Source organism: Cryptotermes secundus, unplaced genomic scaffold (assembly GCF_002891405.2).
Source record: "Cryptotermes secundus unplaced genomic scaffold, Csec_1.0 scaffold599, whole genome shotgun sequence".
Taxonomy (NCBI): domain Eukaryota; kingdom Metazoa; phylum Arthropoda; class Insecta; order Blattodea; family Kalotermitidae; genus Cryptotermes; species Cryptotermes secundus.
This window is the reverse complement of record NW_019730109.1, coordinates 1,319,995-1,343,749: the sequence shown is the minus strand read 5'-3', so window position 1 is coordinate 1,343,749 and position 23,755 is coordinate 1,319,995. Positions and strand designations below refer to the sequence as shown.

The window sequence follows — 23,755 nt, the reverse complement described above, 5'->3', positions numbered from 1 at the left end:
ATCTGGGACTAGAACCTTTCTCAAAGCAAAAGAAGCTGTGGCTTTTTAGTCCGCAAGCGAACTATACCGACCGAGCGATCGCCGCTTGTCGGCGAAGTTAGTGCCAACCTTAGCGGATAGAGGGTGTCGCGTGGTCAGAACAACGGATTCCCACGGCCGTTAATCTCGGCTTTCTGGACCGGAGCCGCCACTTTTCCATTCAAGTAGCTCCACAATTATCCTCTCGAGGCTGAGCTAACCCAGATCCAGAATCACTATTTCTCACAAAATCTGGCAGCGCCGGGAATCGAACCTGGACCTCTGGATCTGTAAGCAGGATCTCTGACCACTAGACCACAGAGGCGGCCGTTCTCGAAGAAAAACCTTCGGAAAATATGAAAAATGACTAAGCTGATTCTGAGTAAAGAAGCGCATGTTTCAAAATGTTCTTGTGAAGGGACCCTGCAACATACTGGGATGGTGAGCGGGAACTCCTTCTTCCCCTTCTCTGTGACTCATATATATGGGTCACAGAGAAGGGGAAGAAGCAGTCAGAAGCGAAATGTCCCGGGGGGGGGGCAAGATCCACAAGGCCACATAGTCCATGATCGACTCACATAGCAACCCCCCCCCCAGCTTAAGGGTTAATGCCCTCCCATTAACCTTGCCCTTCTCCCCTGACACAATATCATATACTTGCTCTAACCTTGCTCCTGTCCAGACCCTTCCCCTCCACTGATTTCCCATGTAGACTTGTCCCTTCCTTCCCTGCTCTCATATAGCTGAGTTTATTTCCAACATTAGTCTGCTTGCACCTGTTCTCACTGTCTCTTCACTTGTGGATTTTCTTATTTTCCTTTCTACCCTGAAGATGGAGGCGATACGGTCCTCCAAAACGTCGGTTAACACCATATCTAAACTTTGCCACATCCCAGAAGACTGCTTTCTTCATAGTCACTGCCGTGAAAACCTAAAATCTTACAGGTAGGGAAGATGTTCTCAAACCAACAATTGGAAATGAGAGTTTGCACGAAATTAGTAATGATAATGGAGTTAGAGTAATAAACATTCATTAGAGTAATAACATTCATAAATGTACTTGTCTCCTTATGGGAAAACACACAATCAAATTGATCATATTTTAATAGATAGGAGATGGCATTAAGGTATACTTTATGTCCAATTATTCAGGGCAGCAGACTGTGATACTGACCACTACCTGATGGTGGTAAAAGTTAGGGAGGGACTGGCAGTGAGGAAACAAATAACGCACACAATTCATAAGGAGGGGTTCAATCTCAAGAAATTAAAAAAGTAGAGGGTAAAGAGTAGCATAATGTTGAAATCTCATATAGGTTTGCGGCTTGGAAAATTTGGAAACTGAGGTGGATATTAATAAAGCTTGGGGAACTGTTACAGAGAATATACACATTTCTGTGAAGGAAAGTCTAGGTTATTATGAACTGAAAAAGCATAAGCCATGGTTCAATGAAGAATTCTCATAATTATTTGAACAATGGGAACAAGCCAAATTTCAGTGGTTACAGAATCCAAGTGAAATAAATGGGGATAATCTGAACTATATAAGACCTGAAACCACCAGGCATTTCAGGAATATAAAGAGGGAATATCTGAAAGACAAAATTGAGGAGCTTGAAATTAACAGTAAGAACAAGAACATTAGAGACCTGTATAGAGGAATAAATGATTAAAGAGGGGTTATCAACCTAGAAGTAACTTAGTGTAAGTGGCCTCCATAGTCTAGAGGTAACGTTCCCACCTCATGACTCGTAGTACGCGGGTTCAAATACCCGGCAGAGGTCGTCGAATTTTTAAGGGCGGAAAAATTCTGGGAACAAGTCCTCCGGGAGGGACTTTAAGCCATGGGTCCCGTGTCGTAACTTTACGGCACGTAAAAGAACCTCATGTCTCCAAAGGAGGCACTGAGCAAAATTACGGACGTCTCCCGCCCAACAGTAGCCACTAATACCTCTGGTAGATGGGGGAAGCATTATAGATACCGCTCAGCTAAGTAGAGACCGATCTCGCTGGCTGGGTGGGACTGATGGTAAGCACCAGTACCGGTAGGATATAGAGACTGGTAGAATATCATAGAGGGAAGCACAAAGGACCAAGACAGGTATAAGTGCATGGGGAAACCTACCCTCTCCAATAACTAACTAACTAACTAACTTAGTGTAGGATGAGAATGGTGACCTGCTTGCAGATTTCCACACCATTTTGAGTAGGTGGAATAAATTCTTCTCTCAGTCACTGAAAGTACATAGGGTCAGTGATTTGAGGCAGATATAAACACATATAACTGAGCTGTTAGTACCTGAGCCTAGATCTCTCAAGGAAGAAATTGCTATTGCAAAATTGAAAAAGTATAGATCACCAGGTAGTGATCAAATCCTATCAGCAATGATTCAAGCATGAGGTGAAATATAACATCCTAAGGTCCATAAGCTCACTAATTCTGTTTGGAATAAGGAAAGATTTCTTGATCAGTGGAAGGTGTCTATTATTGTACCACTTCACAACAAGGATGATAGAACTGACTGTAGTAATTATCGTGGGATATCACTGCTATCAACTTCATACAAAATTTTATCCAATATTCTTCTCTCAAGGTTAAGTCCACACATAGATGATATTATTGGGGTTCATCACTGTGGATTTCAACTTAACATATCAACTACTGGTCAGAACTTTTGCATTCGTCAGAAACTGGAAAAAAATGAGAGTACAATGAGACAGTACATCAGCTATTCATAGACTTCAAGAAGGTCTATAATTCAGTTAGGAGGGAAGTACTGTATACAATATTCTCATAGAGTGTGAGAAATCTATGAAACTAGTTAATCTGATCAAAATATGTTTAAACAAAGCATATGGTAAAGCCCATATAGGTAAACATTTGTCTGATAATTTTCCTATCTAGAATGGTCTAAGACAATAAGATGTTTTATTGCCACTCTTTTTCATCTTTGTTTTAGTATATGCCATTATTAAGGTCCAAGAAAACCAGGTGGGACTAAAATTAAATGGGACACATCGACTGTTGGTCTATGCTGATGATGTGAATCCACTGGGTGATAATATAAATACCATAAGGAGAAACATACAAACTTTAATTGGTGCTAGTGAGGAGGTTGGTCTAGAAGTAAACACAAAGAAAACTGAGTATGTGTATATGTTGCTATCACATCACTAAAATGCTAGGCAAAACAGTGACATAAAGATAGGTAACAGATGTTTTGAAAATGTGGCACAGTTCAGATACGTATTTGCTGCATAATATTAAAATGGATCTTTGATAGGATGGGGTGGTATGGGCTAGATTGGTCTGGCTCAGGATAGGGACCAGTAGAGGGCTTTTGTGAACATGGTAATGAACCTTTGGTTTCCATAAATGCTGGGAAGTTCTTAAGTCGCTGCACGATTGGAAGCTTCTCAAGAAGGGCTCAGCTCCAAGAGTGAGTGAGGAAGAAAAGGAATGACCTGGCTCTACACATTTTAGGATGAACTCTTATCTGTAGAATGTGTGACCAAATATTCTCACAAAAATGATATTACAAACTCAAGTCAAGTTTAAAATATAAATTGACGCTGCATATCTCAATTATTCAGTGGCAACAATATTCAATTTCTAAAAAATGGCGTGAATAAAAAGGCCTAAATTCGAAAGTTTCCGAATCTCATGAACTTTTGGAAGCATAATGTTTTCAGATACCGAAATCTAAAATTTGGTAATGAAGACTAAATAGCCGGACTATATCTAAAATCGTTGCTGCTGCAAGGTTTATGGACATGTGGATTTCAAGGTTATGAGAGGTTAAAGATTTGCAAAGGTTGATCATTCAGTTTCTTTTGGCTCTGCCCGCCAATTAATTCTCACCAGAAGAACAGAATTTAAATTTAATGTGTTCAGTATGAGGTATTATCCCACCTTTAAACAAATACATCTCTATGTATTTATGACTATATGTTATATTTCTGTGTGTGTCCGCGCGTGCGTGTGGGCGCACTCGGTAGTTTGTTGAAGCATTATGCTACAAGCCGGAAGGTCGTGGGTTCGATTCCTGATAATACCACTGGATTTTTCAATTGACCTAATCCTTCCAGCCGCCCTATGTCCCTGGTGTCCACTCAGCCTCTAACAGAAATGAGTACCAGGAAACTTGCTGGGGTAAAGGGCGGCAGACCGGCGTGTAAGGCTCACAACTTCACCGCCATCTGTGAGCCGACTGTCTAGAAAACGTGGGAGCCTCGAAGTCTCACAATCCTTTGGGCCTCCACGGCCTGTTACCTTCCGAAATCATCCTCCTCTTTGAACAGTATTTTTATATTTAAAATCAAAGTTTATCACAACCCCTCAAAATAGTTATTGTCTACATGTTTGATCTCTTACCTTTATGCTATACGGTCGGGCAATATGAGCATAGTTCGTATATAGAAATGAAACATAACTCACATTCTTCTGAGAAATTTCTGTCGAAAATATTTAATTATATAAACAAGGCCAAAAGCAAACATCAAAGCAAGAATTCCAAACTAAAAACAATTTTCTGGAAATATACGCTAACACCGCTGCACTACTGCCCGCCATCCAACGCGGATTTCGGCAGTGTAACACGCAATGTCCCAATTGTACTGGTACATACTTTACTGCGTTCACAGTTAGTTTACCCCTGATATAAACAAAGGCACTTGTGTTCTTCCGCTCACTGCTTAGCTGATTGGTTCTTAATGTTAGTAACTACCGGTCCACGGACTGCACTGGTCTGCGGTAAATTTTTATCGATCCCTGAAATATTATTACCAAAACTGCTTTCTTAGAACTACTGGAAAGAGAAGAGTCTCCTTATGAATAGTATTTTGCTAGGCAGGCTCTTCTGTCTCCTCATAGTGTATGCAGAATGTACGTATGTTCCTTCCCCCTTCTCTCTTTTCCAGCGGAGCTTGAAGTCTCATGGAAGAATTTTAACCTTCCTCTGTAGAGAATTAAATATTTGGGGATAGCAAAGTCAGTATAGCGACTAGCTACTGGCTGGACGACCGAGGGGTCGGAGTTCGAGTCCCGGTGGGATCAAGATTTTTCACTTCTCTATGTCGTTCAGGCCGGGTCTGGGGTTCACCCATCCTCCTTACCAATGGGTACCACGGGCTCTTTCCCTGGGGGTAAAATGGCCGGGGCGTGAAGCTGAACATTCGCCTCCAACCAGTGCCGAGGTCAAGAAAACGTGGGTCTATACATCCACTCCCCTGTACGCCTTCATGGCGTAGTGTTTACTTAGTTAAGTACAGGGACAACTATATTTTTTTACCGTTTCACCGTATTGTTTGGGTTGAGGTGTTTCTCAGCCTATACAACACGGCGGACTGGTTAGTTCTCTAGCTAGGACAAGTATTCGCGCTAAGAATATTACAGTCAGTTTCAGAGTAAAAGTGTGAGTACGAGGTCATAGATACAGCCCCTTTCTAATCATGCGATACACATTATCTGTGTTTGAGTTGATCTCCAAGGTATTACAGTATGACTGATTTTTTCTACCCCTTGTTTCCCTGTGCTACAGTCACGCACTGGGCGACACTTACAGGCATTCCTTTTATGGCGAGCTGCTGTCGCTGCCTTTAGCCCCATATTTCGAGATGCCCCTGGCCTCACGTTACCTGGGTTGCTGTTCGGAGACAGGCTGGATAAGGTGTGGCCTTCTCCGGTAGGCAATGCCGAAAATTCCGCTCCTGAAGTACGTGGTTGACTTTATCGCCTTCCCCTTCTCTTTGGTGTTGACATGATGAGCTGGGAAGGCAGAAGAACTTATTTGGGTGCCAGTAGTTATCACATTACAGGGGCTACAAATTACTATAATGCCTTTGGGTCAGGATCAGCAGGGGTGACTAGCTCTGGTTTGTGACTGGGTAGGACATGTGGCCTGTCTTTAGGCTTAACTTGCTCTGGAAGATCGGGAAGTGTTCTGTTCCTATACACAAGCACACACGCTCCATGACTACGCTGGTTACATTCGAAGTCGTGATTTATTGAACAGCACTAGGATAATTAATACACTCGAATACTAACAAACTGAGTTCGCTTTAATACTACCATACCTTTTCTAATAGTTTACAGATTGACTTAGGGATTTCTGCGCCGTCTAAGTACAACGTCGTTCATTGTTCCTTTATAGGACACTATTTCACTACACGTTTCGGCCTAAATGGCCATCTTCAGGTGTACAGATTGTTGTAGTTCAGGACTCTGCTGCTCACTCTAAGAAAACCTTATTACACCGTACACCTGAAGATGGCCATTTAGGCCGAAACGTGTAGTGAAATAATGTCCAATAAAGGAACAATGAACGACGTTGTACTTAGACGGCGCAGAAATCCCTAAGTCGGATCTATATATTGCAACAGGATGCTCTGAAATATATCATTATGTTTACAGATTGACTTACTGCCATAAAATGCACTCTGGGTCCTTTGAATAATTGAATAACAGTCAGCTTAATAAGTATGTAGGTAGTGAACTTAGAATTCTAGTAGCGGGGATTTGCTCCCGTATATTTTGATAACTAGAAACCGAGTGTTTGCAGAGTCGACGTTCAGAAAATTTTAGGACCTCTCTTCTTCGCAGCAAAGGTTGCCTCCCTAGTTTTCCCGAATGGTCTAGTTTAACAATTAGGAGGTGTTAGTAATTTCCGGAATTCCAGTCAACTGAAGTTCTTAGAGACTTTGAGCCTTCAGACGCAAACGGTATACTGGACAGGTCAGTGATTGACAAGGGTCAAAGCTTGGGCCTGTTGCCCTCCTACTCGAAGATGAAGTGCTGCACATGACGCCAGAGCAAGAATTACGCAGTTATTTTGCCGCCGTCTCAAAACTCGAAATTTCGGAAAAAACAAAAAAACATTAGCAGCATCCGGATAAGACAGCAAGAATTGTCCTATGTCAGCTCCTGGGTGCTGTATATGACATATATCTCTTTATACACTGTAAACACATAACACGCATGTTAATTATAATAAATTAACTTCTGCTCCTCATTACCGGCAGGTTATAATGAACGGCTACAAGCTTCCAAGTGAAGGTTTGTTCTGAAATTGAAGTAACTGTTCAAGCTTCATCTTGACTGCCTCATTAATGAAGAATAAGTATTATATCTAACTTACTAAATTCATGGAGCTGAGCCCTTCTTGAGAAGCCCACAAATGTGCAGCTACTCAAGAACTTCCCAAAATTTTATGGAACCCAAAGGTCCTCAGCATTGTGTTCTCAAACATTCTCAGTCTGTCCCTCCCTTCATGTCAGAGAACAAGTTTCACACTCTTATAAAACCACAGACAAAATTATAATTTTCTATATTCTATTTCTTACGTCTTTAGACAGCAGACGAGAAGACAAAAAGTTATGGACTGAATGGTAGTAAGCCTTAAAGTACGTAATATCACTTAAAGAAATGAAAATGGCATGAAGACTTAAACATACTTGACAAATTCTCGCTCTCTCTAGAGTTCGGCCATATTCTGATTCTATTTTCCGTGAAAAGGAATATTCTCTTAAGGTTGGGGTACACAAATAATTTACAGTGAACAATGTATGCAATAGTTTGTTACTACAGCAGTTAAGTAATTAAGTAATTTATATACAGCTTTAGGTTCCTTCCTTCTCTTCTGTCTCTGTCTTTCTCTCTCTCTTTTCTCATGTTTCTGTCCCTTTAAGAATTGTCTTACACAATGATCTTTCTTTCTTTTTAGGTTATTACTCAACCTTATTTTCTTCCCTTTCCTTTCTTTTTTCTTCTTTTTGAAGGCGTAGTTTACATTGCGTACTTTTCATTTCAGGAACCTTTTTACAATTTTTCTTTTTTCCTACAAGTTTCAAGTTTCAAAGAAGATTTTTCCAATTTACAGTTACAACAGTGTCAACGTAACTCAGCTAATTATACCATTGATGAGGAAAGTTGCTCTTAGACAGGAGATGAATGCCTTCTTAGATCAGATCAGTCAGAATCATGGCTAATTTTCTTACCAGTGGCCGGAATAGCTCAGTCTGTATAGGAACGGGCTGGATGACTAAGGAATCGGGGTTTGATTGTCAGTAGAGCCAAGAGAGTTCCCTGTGTGCCACTGCATCGGGACCGCCCATCCAGTCTATTTTCTAAAAAAAAAAAAATGGGGAGCGCTTTCCGTGGGATTATAGTGGCCGGGGAGAGAAACTGAACACTCAGGAAAATCTAGTATCGAGGTTAGTGCGTTGAGCTACGCTTCAACTCCCACACACACAGTGTGTCCAGGTTCTGTTAGGAATGTGTTCATTAGAAATACAAGACGTGAATTATTTTCAAATTTTCACTCTTTTTATTCAAAATAGTCTCCTTCTGAATCAATACATAGCTGGAATAGATTGAAAAGTTTTCGAAAACAGTCACTGTACTCTTTTTGCGGAATCGCATTTAAAACTGCGGTAAATTCGCTTTGGGTGTCCTGGATGGTGTCGTGACGGTCTCCTTTCATCGCCAACTTAACTTCTGGAACAACTAGAAATCTGCTGGAGCCATATCTGGCGAATACGAAGGATGATCAAGGATTGTGATCCCTTTTCTGGCAAAAAAGAAAATCACGCACGATCTTCGATTTCTGTGGTGGGGCATTGTCGTGGAGGAGCGACCAGGAACCTTGCTCTCGATACTCAGGTCGAATTCGAAGAATTCTATCCCATAAACGATTGAGGACTCCGAGATAATAATCAGAATTCACTGTTTGACCTTCTGGCAGAAATTCCTTGTGAACGATTCCTTTGGAATCGAAGAAAACGGCTAGCAGTGTCTTTACTCGACTCTTTTGCATGCGCACTTTCTTTGGTTTCGGCTTCTTTGGGCTCAACAACGCTGCACTCTGCCGCTTTGTGAGAGGCTCATATTGAAAACAATGTCTCGTCACCAGTAACAATCGATTTTGTATATTTTGTATCACTTAGGGCCGACCGTAACATGTCTTTGCATTGTTCCACTCTGGCATGTTTTTCATCGCCTGACAGCGTGTGCGGTATTAACGGCGCACAGACCTTCCGTTTGCCCAAATCCTCGGTCAAAATTTGATGCACAATACTCTTTGGTATTCCCAGAAGCTCCTCGGTAAGTCTTGCAGAAACACATCTGTCTGATGCAAGGATTTCGGTCACTTTTTTCACATTTTCTTCAGTGCGACTTATTCTCAGCTTTGATGCACGTGGAGCGTCTTCGATGTCCTCCCTGCCGTCACGAAATAAGCATACCATCGAAAAATGTTCGGGCCACTCAAATAATCACTACCGTACACACTTTTCATCATTTTGTACGATTCTCCGGCGGTTTTGCCTAACTTCAAACAAAATCTGATGTTGGCTCTCTGTTCAATCGCCATTTTCCGACGAGCGTCAGAACAGTACTGTTGCATTCAAGGTCACAACGGTCACAACACATGATGTAGCGATGTAGCTTTGAAATGAAACTTCAAGGACCTTAACGCCACAACTCGCCAACAGATGGCATTGCAGGACAAATTAAAAAAAAAAAGTCCTAACGGATCCTGGACACACCGTGTACAACTTCTTGGCGTGGAACTTAATTGCATCGGGACAATTCTGCCTTCCTACATACCTCTCAAATTCCTCCTTCCCCCTTGACAGTATTATCTGTTGTACGAGATCATTAGAATCACATGTGCTGTGCTCCTCGAACAACTGTGTAATGAAAATTGTTGTATTCTGGGATATGATGCTTTGTAGTCTGGTAAATATATACCATACTACAGAGCTGAACGTCCCATGTGACAATAATGTCCATAATTACCGTCGTGAGAACGTTTCCGAAATTTTGCAATGTTCAGTCAAATACATTTTTAGTCAGTTTAATTTCTTGCGGTGGGGTGAGTCCACTTGGTACGTCGGCCACTAATTGGCCTATTGTACCAGACCCGGATAATAGATGATGATGATAAATGTGGACCAGTCGGTGGAATGAGAATTGGCAGGGGAAAGCGAAGTACTTGAAGAAAACGTGCCCGAGTGTCACTTTGTTCACCACAAATTCAACATGGCCTGACCTGGGCTCGAACAGCGGTGGGAAGCTGGCGACAAAACGCCTGAGCTATGGCACGGCCAGTCCAGCACCTTTAGTAGCCGACATTTGTGTTTGCCCTATCGGGATTCAAAGTATTCCCTACTTACACAGAACTGACATGCTTCATTCCCAAGCGCGCTAGAAGTCGCAGAAGTGGCGGAGAACGGTGATGCTTCTTCTTCTTCTATTCTGCGTCCGCTGCGGAAGAATTCGTTCCCCAAGTCTTTGCTGGCGCTTGGGAAGGGCTGGGGTAAGATGGCATTTACAGTGTAAGGACTGTAGGAGCCCGAAAAATCCGTAGTTTGACATGATAAATTTTTGAGTACGTCCAGCAAGCAAAAATTCGTTTTATGCAAGTTCCACAACCTGTAAAACCACTGAAAGAACAATTATAAATACATACTACATAACTGATATTTGTACATTTGCAGGGGACTCTGATTCACTGTATGAAATACCGACAGATGTCTCTGGCTGCAGTCATGGCTGCGAGAATTTGTATGAAAATAGTACCTCATATTAAATCTTCAAATTATTTGCCACAGTTTGGCATAATTCTCCGTAAGGTATGTAATTTATTATATGCACATTTATAGAGTGCATTTCATTATTTGAAAACATTTCTGTTGCCATATGTCAACCAGTGAAGGAAGTGAAATTTCGACAAATTTGTAATGGCGCAAGTTTCCAGGATTAATACCGAAATAAATTGTGTTACATGATAACTCAATAAAGAATAAAACAACTATTTCTCGACATTTTGTTATACATCTGTTTCTTTTCGTTTCTTAACAACGGAAGCAATGCTTCCCTTCCGTGCACGGCACGCCACTGCTCTTAAATACACTCTGCTGAATGTGACTGCCAATGCAGAAATTTAACCCGGAGTACTTGCAAAAGTGACATACCTGCAGTCTAAACATTTTCTGCTGTTCCACACACATTTGTGAGACTTCCATGAAAAGTTTACATTTTTATGTTGAAAGTCTTCAGAAATATAGAAAAAAAACTTCTCTGCATTTTCGTATGCCCCTATTGTTTGAGGATTTAAACCCTAAATGTTTTTTATTTCCACCTCTCAAGTAAACTACTACCTTAGGTTTAGCAGCTGCACCAGAACACCTGAAAAACCTCTATATTATCACAGAAGATGTAACCCTTCCAGTTTACTTAACAATCTAGTTGGAACTGAAAGCCCTTTCTCAGAAACATAATATTTTATGGCAGGGTGCAATGTCAACACTTTATTTTTATTAGTTGTTTTATTTCCCAAAGGTTCCACTCCGTGATTTTAGTCCACAAGCGATCTATACCGACTATGCAACCGCCTCTTGTCAGCGAATTTTAGTGCCGACTTTAGCGGATAGAAGGTGTTGCGTGGTCAGTGCAACGAATCCCCACAGTCATTAATTTCGGTTTTCTAGACTGGCCCAAAGAATCCCACACCTTGGTTAAGTTGGAAAAGCACTGGTAGAGTAAAAAAACTAAATGTTGCAGTTGAGGTTTAGTGGTCCCAAGCTATGAACTGCTCCCTTCCTCATCCTTTTTAATTCACTATTTACTAATTACATAATTTGATGCTGTGTAAAGGTAAAATTGCCCATGTGCTTAATTAAGCACTGCTATGAAGACTGGAGGGGTGGGGGAGACAAAATTAGTGAGCTGGCAACAGACAATCAGAACAAGAGCATTAAGGACATTGGTTTGATGGTTCTTTGACTTCTTTTTTTCTCTTAGTTTTGGGTCTTCTTATACATTTCCAAAATTTTCATTATAAATTTTCTTATTCTGTCTAAGTGACTAAGCCTGAGCCAAGGTGCATATATAGATGTAGTTATACTGACTTAGGATGTCCAGTGGTTGAGATTGGCTCTATGTAATGTACCCAGCTGGGTAGACACCTCCCCACCCTTTAACTTGAGAATGGAAATAGATCCAGTTTCCGAAACATTATGTTTCTTTTAATATTAGATGATGGACAAAGTCCAGAAACTCAGTAATCCCAAACATTACTAATCCTGTTAAGGACATCAGACAGGCTGTGAAAATCTAAGAACCAAATAATTTTATTGCTTTTCAGATCTTGACTGTGAATCAGTTCAAACAGACTGAACATTGTCTTCTGAGTTGTAATACAATATGATTTACTTTGTATTGTTTGTGTTATATGTTGAAACTTTTTTGTGGTATATGAGTACATGGTCTGACAATAAAGTTTGCGAACCCATCGTGGTAAAGTGCTACACGCCTTAATTCCGAATATTACTGTGGTCACCTTCAAAGTACTCCCCTTGGGAGGCTATGCAAGAATAACAGTGCCCAGTCCACCCTTCAGAACAATTTTGGAACTGGTTTTGTGGAATGACCTTCAGAGCTGTCTTCGTATAACACCCGATGTCAGCAGTGTCATCAAAATGCCATCCTTTCAACATTTCCTTTAGCTTCAGGAACAGAAAAGGTCATTGGGGGCTAGATACAGTGAATAGGGAGGGTGTGGCATCACAGTTATTTGTTTACTAGCCAAAAACTCCTTCACAGACATTGCCGTGTGAGCAGGTCCATTGGGACCATTTTTGCACACACCTTCCTCACGTCAAGATCTTCAGTTAAGATTTTCCTAACTCTTTCTCTGTCCATGTTTCCTTGCTCTGCTATGCTCTTGACAGCCAACAATTTTCGTACACAGTTTGACAAACTTTTGCAGTGTTTCCTTCAGTTCTGCTTGTTGCTGGCTGTCCTGATCTCTCTTTATCAGTGACACTTTCTCTTCCCTCAGAAAAACATGTCACTCACTTGTAAACTGCCATTTTCATCATAGCATTATGCCCATAAACTTACACTAACATCTCTCTGATTTTGCTTCCACTCTTGCCAAGTTTAACAAGAAGCTGTGTCATTCTTGTGATGGCACACCAAAACACACTCGGAAAATAACAGACACCACTCAGAAAGAGGCTGCCATAGATCAACAATAAAATAGCTGTGAAACGCTGATATGCCAACATCATCAAGCCATACTGAGGTTTCTGTCCACTGCTGCCATGGCAAGCACACGGTGGCAAGTTCACGAACTTTATTGTCAGAGTATGTATACTGCAAACTAATTTTGATGTTACTTTATTATTGAGACTGGTTTATTATACCAGCATTTTGTTGGTTTTTGTCCATTGTCTGAAGTACTTTTGTATATACCATGGTTTGAGGGTTGGTTTTACTGTCATCTGTTTCAAATAGAGGACATTGGACAGTGTCCAATTTAATATTGGTATAGTGAGGCAATCATTATAACAACACTGTTGAAGATATTAAGGTTAATAATTACTGTTTTACTTCTAGGCAGCAACACAATCTGATTTTGATATTCAGCATAAAACTCCACTGGCTAGACGTGTTGTGAGTATGAGTTTGAGTTTGAAGAGCGAGCTATATGAAATGCACATCAGTTGTGACCAAAGATTTCTTTCCAGATTTTGATTTATGTGCAACTTAACCTAAGATATGTATTTTATTATCAGTTTACATGTATTTAGCACAATGTATACAAGTACCATTACAGTTTTTAATACATTTCTTTGTTTAAAATTTTCAAGTTTGCAGATTTATGTATTATAAGAAATTTGTGGGAATGCAGTTTTGGATTGTGGTCTTCTGGTTAGGACACCGTAGTCTCATATGTGGTTACCAACATTTTGAAGCAGCATACTTCAGTATGGAAGTTCTGCTTTGAAAATAGTAGAAGCAGAATAGAAGTGATAGTCTGCTCTGTAAATGGAGGTGGCTTGTTCCTTCAGAACAGTGGTAACCATGTGTGAGACTAAGTAGGTTATAGAATAAGATCCTAGATCATTACAGGAATCAAACCCTGCACATTAAAGTGGTCCTGCATCAGAAATTCAGAGTCATTCCTCTTAAGGTAAATGTAACATTTTGACAAGTTTACATATCTAGCAAGTCACAGAGGTAGCTGCACCAGCAGCTGTATTGAATTGTCAGTAATTGAACCCTATGATGCATTAGACTGTTTTCCCACATGTATAGGCTAGTTTCTCAAATTCATAATGAAGAAGTACTTGCACATGCAGAGAAAAGGTGTGGTACTCCTCTCTCTTGAACATTCTGCTTTTAAGTTCTTGGCGTTCATACCAAGCCAAGAGACATTCTAACTTAATCTCTCATAGGCAGTTACTATGGCAGCTTACATAGCACTTTGTACGTAGTTTAAATTTGGTCATCTCAATGTGTGTATTCTGATTCCTACATATGAGGGATATTTGGAAAGTAACCTCTGGTGAGCTGTTAAGACGAGCAGTGAGGAAAAGAAATTATTAATATACAAAAAATATGTACGCACTTAAACTACTTCTCAGCATAGTCACCACCGGAATTGAGACACCTGTCATGTCGGGGAATAAGTTTTTGTATGCCTGTGTCGAAGAAGTCTGCTGCCTGTGAGCTCAGCCATGTTTTGACACCTTCCATGAACTCATTACTGTTGAAACATGATCACAACCAGTTCTTCAGGTTGGTGAACACATGGAAGTCATTCAGAGCGAGAGCAGGACAGTAAGAAGGGTGGTCAAACAATTCCCGCCTGAAATGCTCAAGCAGTGCTCAAGTGCAAGCAGCTGCATGCAAATGTGCATTGTCATGGAGGAGCATTATACCAGATATCAGCATTCCATGTCTTTTGTCCTGAATGATCAATGTTATTGTGGCCCCCTGTTGCATGAATTCCACCATCAGCACTCTTTTCGTGTCCCAGAAAACAGCTGCCGTCAGCTTTCTGGCAGGCAGAGAACATTTGTTTTGAACGTTTTCTGCTTGTTTGGTGAATGTGTGTGCAGCCACTGCTATGACTGCTCTTTGGTTTCAGCATTCACAAATGAAACCCAGGTTTCATCACCTGTTGATTGTATGATGTGATGAGAAGTTCATTGCGATCTTTCTGGTATCACCTTAAAAAAATGAAAGCCAAAGCCATTTTCTGCATTTTGTGCACACCCATGTGCATTTTTGGAACTCATCTTGTGCAAAACTTGTGATAGCCTAGCCTAACTCTGATAATCTTGTAGAGAACAGTGCATGAAATTTTTGGAAATTCACATGAAAGTTCAGAAATTGTGAGCATTTTTGAAACTCGTCTTGTGTGAAATTTGTGGACATTCACACAAAAGCCTAGAAATTGTGAAGCGCCATCTTTCACAATTTTTTTGGTCAACACCATGGATAAGATCGTCACTTACTGCAGATGGCTGACCATTTCTCTCTTCATCGTGAACATTTGTTTGCTCGTCCATCTTTGAACTTTATACACCATTGTCTTACTGCCTTAAACTGCTTAAAATTCATGATTGATTTCTGCAGCACTCATGTTTTTAGCAAGAAGAAAGTGGATAACATTGCAAATTTTGTAGCTGGTGGGATTATCAATTGCAGGGCACATTATAACTCACTCTGTAGAGACATGAATAAACACTGTGTGACCAGTTATGTGATGAATTTAGAAGACAAAATGAGTCAGTTGATGCTGCCTCACACGTGCAAGCTCTCCCCACTCCTACGTTTGTTACCTAAAATAAACGGAGGTTACTTTCTGACTAGCCCTCATATATCATGATGTGTAACACTGAATTTTGTGTGTTTAATAAACCTATTCTGTGTTGAAAATTTTTATTGAGCTGGGTTTTTTCTTCTTTTTACTTTGTTTAATGACACCTTACTCATACATCCAGCTACCAGAAAATATCACTCTGCTCAAGCTGTATTATCCCTACCACATGATCCCCAGCCACAATCCTGAGGAATAGGACACAGTAACCTACAAGAACAGAATAAAAATTTGTATTGCCATTAAAACCTCGGATCTGATATCGACTAGCTGTGTTATTGTTCACTAGATTGACACTTTAATTGCTCATATTCCATAATTCATATAGACTGTAAAAGACCAGATTTATAGTTTGCAGAAATATTCCCTTTCCACCCCAGAATCTTGCCTCAGGAATTAACATGGAGAATCCTTGTTTCTTGATAAGATTTAAAGAAAAATAAGAATGTTATGAAAATTTACAATGTATGTACCTCTTTCATCCAGAAAGGCTACTGTTACAAATATAAAACAATACTACGTACATATATCGTCAAACCAGAATCTTGTATTCTGATTCAAATCTGCCACCTAGTAAAATATAATTAAATACAGTACTGAAATTTGTAAACAAGATTATGAACTACTTTTCCTACTATATTTACCTTTACTGTATAGTACTAATAATTGAAAATAGTGAGTTGCCAATCCATTATGATTCCCATTCTGCATGTGCATGCTTGTCCAGCCTGCAGAGCATGCTCATTTATATGAATTAGTTAGCAAAATCACTGACAATCTTAACATGAGTTGCAGAGAAAATACATATATTGAATATCGGAGTGTAAAATATTAATTTGAGTTACAGAAAATTCAAAAAGAAAATGTAGTGAGAATGTTTGAAAGCAAAAGGCTGATAAAAATATTTGGAGCTAAGAGAGTTGAAGAAACAAAGAATGGAGGAAGTGACTTATTGCTTTACCCAGTATTGTTAGGTTGACTGAATCAGGAAATATGAACTGGGCAGAGTGTGTAGCAGACATTGGATACAAATAAATATATAGAGAGCTCTGACTGAAAAGTCAGAAGTGAAAGGACCACGTGGCAGTCCTAAGCATGGAAAGATGAGATGGGAAGGACATGTACTGCATGAGACTAGCTCTACAGCTCTGGGATTAATGTGAGCAGTGCACAGTGGGTACTGACAATATACATATACTCCCCCAAATTTCCCCATCTTCAGTCACAAAGCTGAGTCCTGAACTGTAACACTTGGGAGACATGAGAAGTGTCTAGAAAATGTTTGGCGAAAAGCCTGAATGTAAGACTTTTTGGATTATGTAGGCACAGGTGGGAGGACAGTATTAAAATTAATTTTGTATGAGAGTGCTGACTGGATTTATTGGACTGAGAAAAGGTCCAGTTTCTTTAGAACATGGTACTGAACATTCAGGCTCTATAAATATGGGGAAAGTCTTCCTCAAGAAGGAAGTTGCTTGATGGAGCTTCATGGTGTTCAATCACAAGCAACTGTAACATTAATAAGTTTGCTCCCACAATTATAGTCACCTTGCAATAGAACACATCTTTTGTATTCTTAGAGAATAAGGAACATGACATATATGAGGCACCAAGTAAGTACTGTGATAGACACTGCTTAGAGTAAACCAAGTTCTTGTTAAGAACAGAGAGCATCCAGAAGATAGGGTTCATAAGAATTCTGAAGGAATGAAAGGGCAGAAATAAATTCCATTTCCAGATTTTAATGAAATTTTTTAAGACCTAAAAGTACATTTTTATTTCCTAGTTTTGTCTGAATCTAAGTAATTCAAACTTTACAGTAGTCTTCAGTGTGCAATGGTTTAAAATTTGCAGCCATGTTATTAAGATTTCAATAGGAAAGAACCAATTGAAGTCAACAGAAAATTGAGAATACTATTTCAGGTATCATATTTGATATATATAATTCCAGAGAAACACTCATTCAAACAATATGAATATAAAAATTTTAGTATAAAATTATGAGGAGGAAACAGTAAAATTTAGAAATTTATGGCTTGGTGATTGTAATGTAACATGTAAATCCATTGCTAAGCAATGTCTGCAACACACGGTCCAACATGTAACAGTGGAACAACGGGATTATGCAACCCACTCCTAGGCAGTGGCTTGGTAAACAAACTTCCATGCATGCACAATGATGTCACCCTAACAGTGCTTAGCTGTCATGTGACATGTTTTGTATAGGTCCATGCTGAAGGTTTATATGGGACAACAAAGGTCATTTGCGGGCATTCGTAAGCTGGAGGAGTGAGTAATAGATGGACTTCCCTCGAGTTCCAAAGTTCAAAGGGAACAGCAGTGTGGGTAGAAGGAGAAATAGAAGACTTAGCATGTGATGTTACATGTGCTATGATACAGAGTGATTCAGAAAGATGGACACAATTTCAATTGACTATATTTCCTGAACTGTATGTTGCATTTGAATTCTGTAAAGTACATTTGAAAGAGGATGTTACAAAGTTTCTAGTACTACCACTAGTGCCCTCCATCACTGCATCCCGGGCCGATCGCGTGTATCGGAGGAGAACGTGGAGTGCATTCGAGTGAACTTTGAGCGCAGCCCAATGAAGTCAACCCGTAGTGCTAGTAGAGAACTTGGACTATCGCAAACAACTGTGTGGCGTGTACCACCTCTTCCCACAAATTTGAATGACCTAAGAAACTGTATCACAGCTGCGGTGAACTCAGTGACGCAAGATATTTGTCATCGAGTGTAGGATGAATTCAGCTACCGTCTAGATGTTATCTGTGCAGCCTGAGGAGGGGGGGGGACATTGAACATCTATAAACTTCCATGTATGTATAATCAAGTGTAATTTACAGAATTCAATGCAACATATAATTCAGGAAATATAGCCAATTGAAATTGTGTCCATCTTTCTGAATCACCCTGTACATTGATATTGGGAGTGTGTAATTAGTGAGACTTTAATAGTTTGTGTATTATAAATCCATTTCCAGGAAATAAATAGTGAAGACTATCGGAAATAGACTGAGAAGGTTAGTGTGGAGTGATTGTAAATTGTGTAAATCAGCAAGAGCGTAATATTTGTAGTTATGACCTGTAGGTGGTTCATAAACCCAATTCAGACCCCATTTTTAGTCACTAATACATGTGACAGTATTTTGAGAATTGACAGCTCATAATACTTCTCTCATAATGCACTGCCTATCAGTAAGACTGTACTGTACTGTAATTGGGGATTCATTTATGAATATTCAGACTTTAACATCTGATTTATTCCAGAATAACTTATAAGCACTGTCTAACTAAGGAAGTGTTTGGAGAGGCTCTGCCACCATTTACTCTACACGTATGCTAATAAAATAATTCTTTGTCCAAGATATAATGATGTTGGTTGATGACATATGAAGAAATTAATATTCTGTACATGAAGATTAAAACTTACCTAAGCTTGGAATGTAAAGAATTCATAGTTTCCCATGAGGCTCATCTGTTACATTCTTGTTTATTTGCTATTACTGTTGAGGTGATGTGTTATTTCAGGTATGCCACAGTTGGTATCTTATTTTGTTGCTGAACTTCAATTTAATAGGAATATAGAACAGAATGTTTAACAAATTACTGTATTTTGGTTTCATATCAGAGCACTTGGACACAGTTTTACCACATTTGTCTGTATGGACAGCTTGTATTTTCCTGTTTAGAACATCACTTTCCATGTTACAATGTGCTAATTTGCCTTCTGTGATAAGTAATTATTGTAATATATCCAGTTTACAAATATTACAACACTAACAGAATGGTAACAGTATATGAAAACATAAGCTGCTTTTCTTTTAGAGTAGTTTAGAAAATTATTATGACATGTAAATTGGTTAACACTAAAATATTTGGTAAGTGTTAACATCCACATGATCCAAACATAAAGTTTCATTTTAACTTACATTTTAAAATTAACCTTGGACACATGAGACATTATCATATGCAGAAATTGTTACCTGTGCTTTTCATTTACCCCTGTATCACATGGATCTTCCATATCAGATTATATACTTACCATAAGCTTTCCTTGTTGTAACTGTATATGTGACACACAACACAACAGTGACATCTCCCATATATTTTCCGAAATTGTATAATTTAACTTTCTTTTTCTCCTCTTGCATCAGTTGCACAGTATTTCAAAAGTTTACATATATTTTAGGTAGGAGCAGCAGCCATCTAAATTNGGGAGTAATCTTTTGTTTCAGTTTGTCATTCCATTTTGTGAGTAATGGTAATATTTTGATGTGGGGTATGCAAAGTATAGTTAGTACTTATGACAAAATGCGACTTAGTTCGTGAAGCTCTTGAAGGTTTCATTCTCTTTCAAAATTTGCACATGGAAGGTGTCCATCTAGACCAGTTCAGTAAAATAATGTCATAGAAGCACATTATTAATGTAATATGCTATGCCCATTAGATGTTTCTGAATAGCAGTTATGTTGTAGTCAAAATATATATATATAAATCTCATCACCCTTTATTATAACATACCTCTAAATTTTACTGTTTCCTCTAAATAATTTTATTATAAGTTGTATTTGAATTTCTTCTAATGAGCAGTTGTTTTTTCTAGAATCAGATAGCCTATAGAAAATAGGATTCCTGTATTAATATTTTCAGTGTACCTTGGTTTCAGTGAGCAGTGCTTAACCTATGTCAGTGATATTGCTTGTAGAGGCTAACACACTGTAAATTAACTAGATGTATCATAGATTACCTTGCATGAATTTAGTGGCGGCTTGTAGCTAAAATTAGTGGGGGTGCTGCTCCAGAAGCGCACAGTTCCATACAAAGATTTGACTACTGACATTAAGCTTAAGGATTATATATTGTATTGTACAAGTATAAAGAAAGAATTAAACAAAAAATGACTCATTATATAAATGTTATCGATAATATCATGTGGAAATTAGGGGTGCTGCATTTCCGCAGTGCCTATACACGGGCCGCCCCTGCATGAATTGTTGTGTGTTTTCAGACATAACTTCCTTAGCAGACTACAGCCAATTTGATCATAATATAAATATATAAGATTATAATTTTATGTATTATTCCTGGTTATTGGGATTTTTCTACATAAAAAATCTGGTTTGTAAATTTTTGTATCTCTAGAAACTTATAATTGGTACTGAGTGTCCACTGACTGCACGTCATATGTTCATGTAGGCTGCAATTCCAAAAGCACAGTATGGAGGACGGCATGCTGTCACTATGCTGCCTGGGAGTGGTATTGGGCCAGAACTCATGAACTACGTGAAGGAGGTGTTCAGGTACAGGATGAAACATGTGAACCGTTCATAGAAACATCATGTGACCCACTGGCTGGTGGATATGTATATATTATGACAGTAATATAATTAATAAATATGACAATTTTGAATTTGGAAAAGTTCTTGCAAAACAACATGGATCTGAAACTCAGAACGCAGCTGTAATACAAGGCATCGTTACTTTCAGTTCACGCAGGTGCAAATTTGAGCTAGAACTAACTGTCCTGATTGAGCATTTTCTGGTGTTAGTGGAAAATATTGCAATGAGACCTTATAATGGGTCATTATGATTCCTCCCACATTCCTTCATAATGATCAGAATGATTATAGCATGTGACAAGTGTCAGGAATACTTTGATACATTTCCTAGTATACTACATAGTTAGATGCGACTAATGTTATAATAGGTCATTTTAACATAATTTTAAAATAATTGACCTACTTTACCAAGTGACACATACATGCAGCAAATTTAAATTGGTATGATCCAAGATTTTTTCCCAGCCAATGCCCTGGTATGAAAGAGGTGCTCATTTCAGATCTCAACCAGGGAACAGCTGTCTGTTATGAAGATTTATTCAGCCCCATAAAACGCTCTAGGACACTAAATTCACAATACTACTGTACCGAGCATTCAAATATCATTCATTACTCAATAATTCCTGCACTGGAAAATATTGCTAGTAATCTGAGAATCAATCAAGCGTGAACCTGAGACTTCTCTTTTATGCATGGACTGGTGGTAGGAAAACATACAACTTTTAAATGATATTTTGTAAAGCATTAAAGTGAATACATTGATCTGTGGGATATGAACAGTCTTTAAAAAATCATTCAGACAGCTTGAGCTTTGTTATGAAACTACTGATAAGACCATATATGAACAAATTATGATAAAAAATAACAACAGCTTTGTGTGCCAGCTGCCCATTACCCCCAAGAATATTCCTGGTACTCATTTCTGTTAGGGGCTGAGTCAACCCCAGGGCCATAGTGCAGCTGGAAGGATTAGTTAAATTGAAAAATCCACCTCATCGGGATTTGATCCTGCAACCTTCCGGCTTGTAATATAGTGCCTCAACCAACTATGCTGTCGCATGCCCTGACTATAATCTTATGCATCCCTTTATCTCTTTACACATACAGGATCTGGTCAAAAAATATTGAGACTGAATTAATACCTTAGATAGGTGCACTGTGCAGGAACATGGCTATAATTAACATGTCTTGGCATGATACTGCATGTCCAGGGATGTTTGTAGCTATTCTGTTGCTTCCGTTGCTCATGGCCAGCCTTTAAATTCAGAGTCTTTTTGTGTTTACTTATGTTGATGCAAGTAGCCTTTGAAGGTGAAACACTTTTTTTTTGCTTAGTGGGGGGTGGAGTCCAACTGGGTCCACTTGGCATGGCAGCCACTGATTGGCCTATTGCACCTGCTCTGGGTGATTATGATGATGGAGAATTTGGTGGAATGAAGATTGGCAGGGGAAACCAAAGTACTCTAAGACCCGGGGTCGAACCTGGGCCGCTGCAGTGGGAAGCCAGTGACTAACCGCTTGAGCTATGGCGTGGCTAAAGTGCAACAGTGAGCCAAGCATGAGTTCTCAGTGGGTTCATCAATTTAAGGAGGGGTGAATTTCCACCAGAAGGGCCAAGCATCATGGATGCCTTTCAGCGTGTAGACCCAGTGATTCAGAATCTCAATGCATTATTTAGTGCAGAGTGACAGAAGATTGCCTATTCATGAAATTGTTGAGGAAACAGGAATTTCTTGTGGCTAACATCAGGGTGTTTTAAGAAGGATTTGAAATGAAGTTGCAAAAATGAGAATCTGGCAAGTAGTAAATTCACAATGACAAATGCATTTTCACGCTCTTTCCAACATCTACAGCAGTTTTTAATAACAGTATGCACAAATGAGGTAGCCTCCCTTCTTACCAGATATGGCTCCTTGTGACATTTCCCGTGTCCTAAACTTAAAAAGACATTGAAAGGCAAGAAATCTGATGTAGAAACAAACTGAACACAATTGAGCAGCTGTTAGTGAATCTGAAAACTGTGCTTGAGAGGTGCGCCCAGTACTCACAGGAATGATGGCATGAGTTTGAGTATGCTGAAGGAGAAACCTCTTATTTCTGTAAATATAGTACCTTAAGATTACTGTCTTCTTTGGTATGATGCTGTTCAGTCTGGTAGAATGACATCAACATTTTGGAGGAACCTGCTGCATCCATCTTCAGAATACAAGATTGGAGAACTTTACCCTGAAGATGGAGGCAGGACATTCCTCCAGAACATTGGAATATTCTACTATACCATATAATGTGTTGCATATGTGGAAGTGGAGGTGGGTGCACTGATGTAGTTGTGTGATGGTCATGTGTATTCCGTAGTTACAGAGTACAGCCAGAAGGCATTTTAAATATTCTTTTGAAGCTGTGGACTGGCTCACAGCATGTACCCAGCCCAGCAAGTAGACTAATAAATTGCAGTGTGGTCTTCCACTCTCCACCCTCCCCTCCACCACATGTTAGTTGATGAGAACCCTGATTGTCTGTGGTATAAGGCTTGGGCTGGCAAACCAGGAATGATTCAAAGGTGAAGGTCTAACAGACAGAGTTCACCTCATAGCTTAAGAGAGAAAAGAAGAGAGGACTGTGAGTGAGGTGGGGCTACTGTACTTTTAGGCAGAATACTTATAGTACCTGTATATTTCATTAAGTATTCTTTATTTTCGTAA

The 23,755-nt window shown here is 39.4% G+C and overlaps 2 protein-coding genes across 2 annotated transcripts in view; one reads left to right on the top strand and one right to left on the bottom strand.

Annotated features, from left to right (window-relative positions):
- LOC111866163 (solute carrier family 41 member 1) overlaps positions 1-10,254 on the bottom strand; it is a 122,343-nt gene extending 112,089 nt beyond the window's left edge. The window contains exons 1-2 of the mRNA XM_033752137.1: positions 10,192-10,254; positions 5,656-5,785 (exon numbers count right to left, since the gene is read on the bottom strand). Of these exons, the coding sequence (XP_033608028.1) occupies positions 5,656-5,785; positions 10,192-10,211 (150 nt within the window). The 5' untranslated portion in view covers positions 10,212-10,254. The remainder of the gene's footprint in view (positions 1-5,655; positions 5,786-10,191) is intronic.
- Positions 10,255-10,533: 279 nt separating this feature from the next.
- LOC111866158 (isocitrate dehydrogenase [NAD] subunit gamma, mitochondrial) overlaps positions 10,534-23,755 on the top strand; it is a 46,084-nt gene continuing 32,862 nt past the window's right edge. The window contains exons 1-3 of the mRNA XM_023854824.2: positions 10,534-10,650; positions 13,421-13,477; positions 20,911-21,014. Of these exons, the coding sequence (XP_023710592.1) occupies positions 10,534-10,650; positions 13,421-13,477; positions 20,911-21,014 (278 nt within the window). The remainder of the gene's footprint in view (positions 10,651-13,420; positions 13,478-20,910; positions 21,015-23,755) is intronic.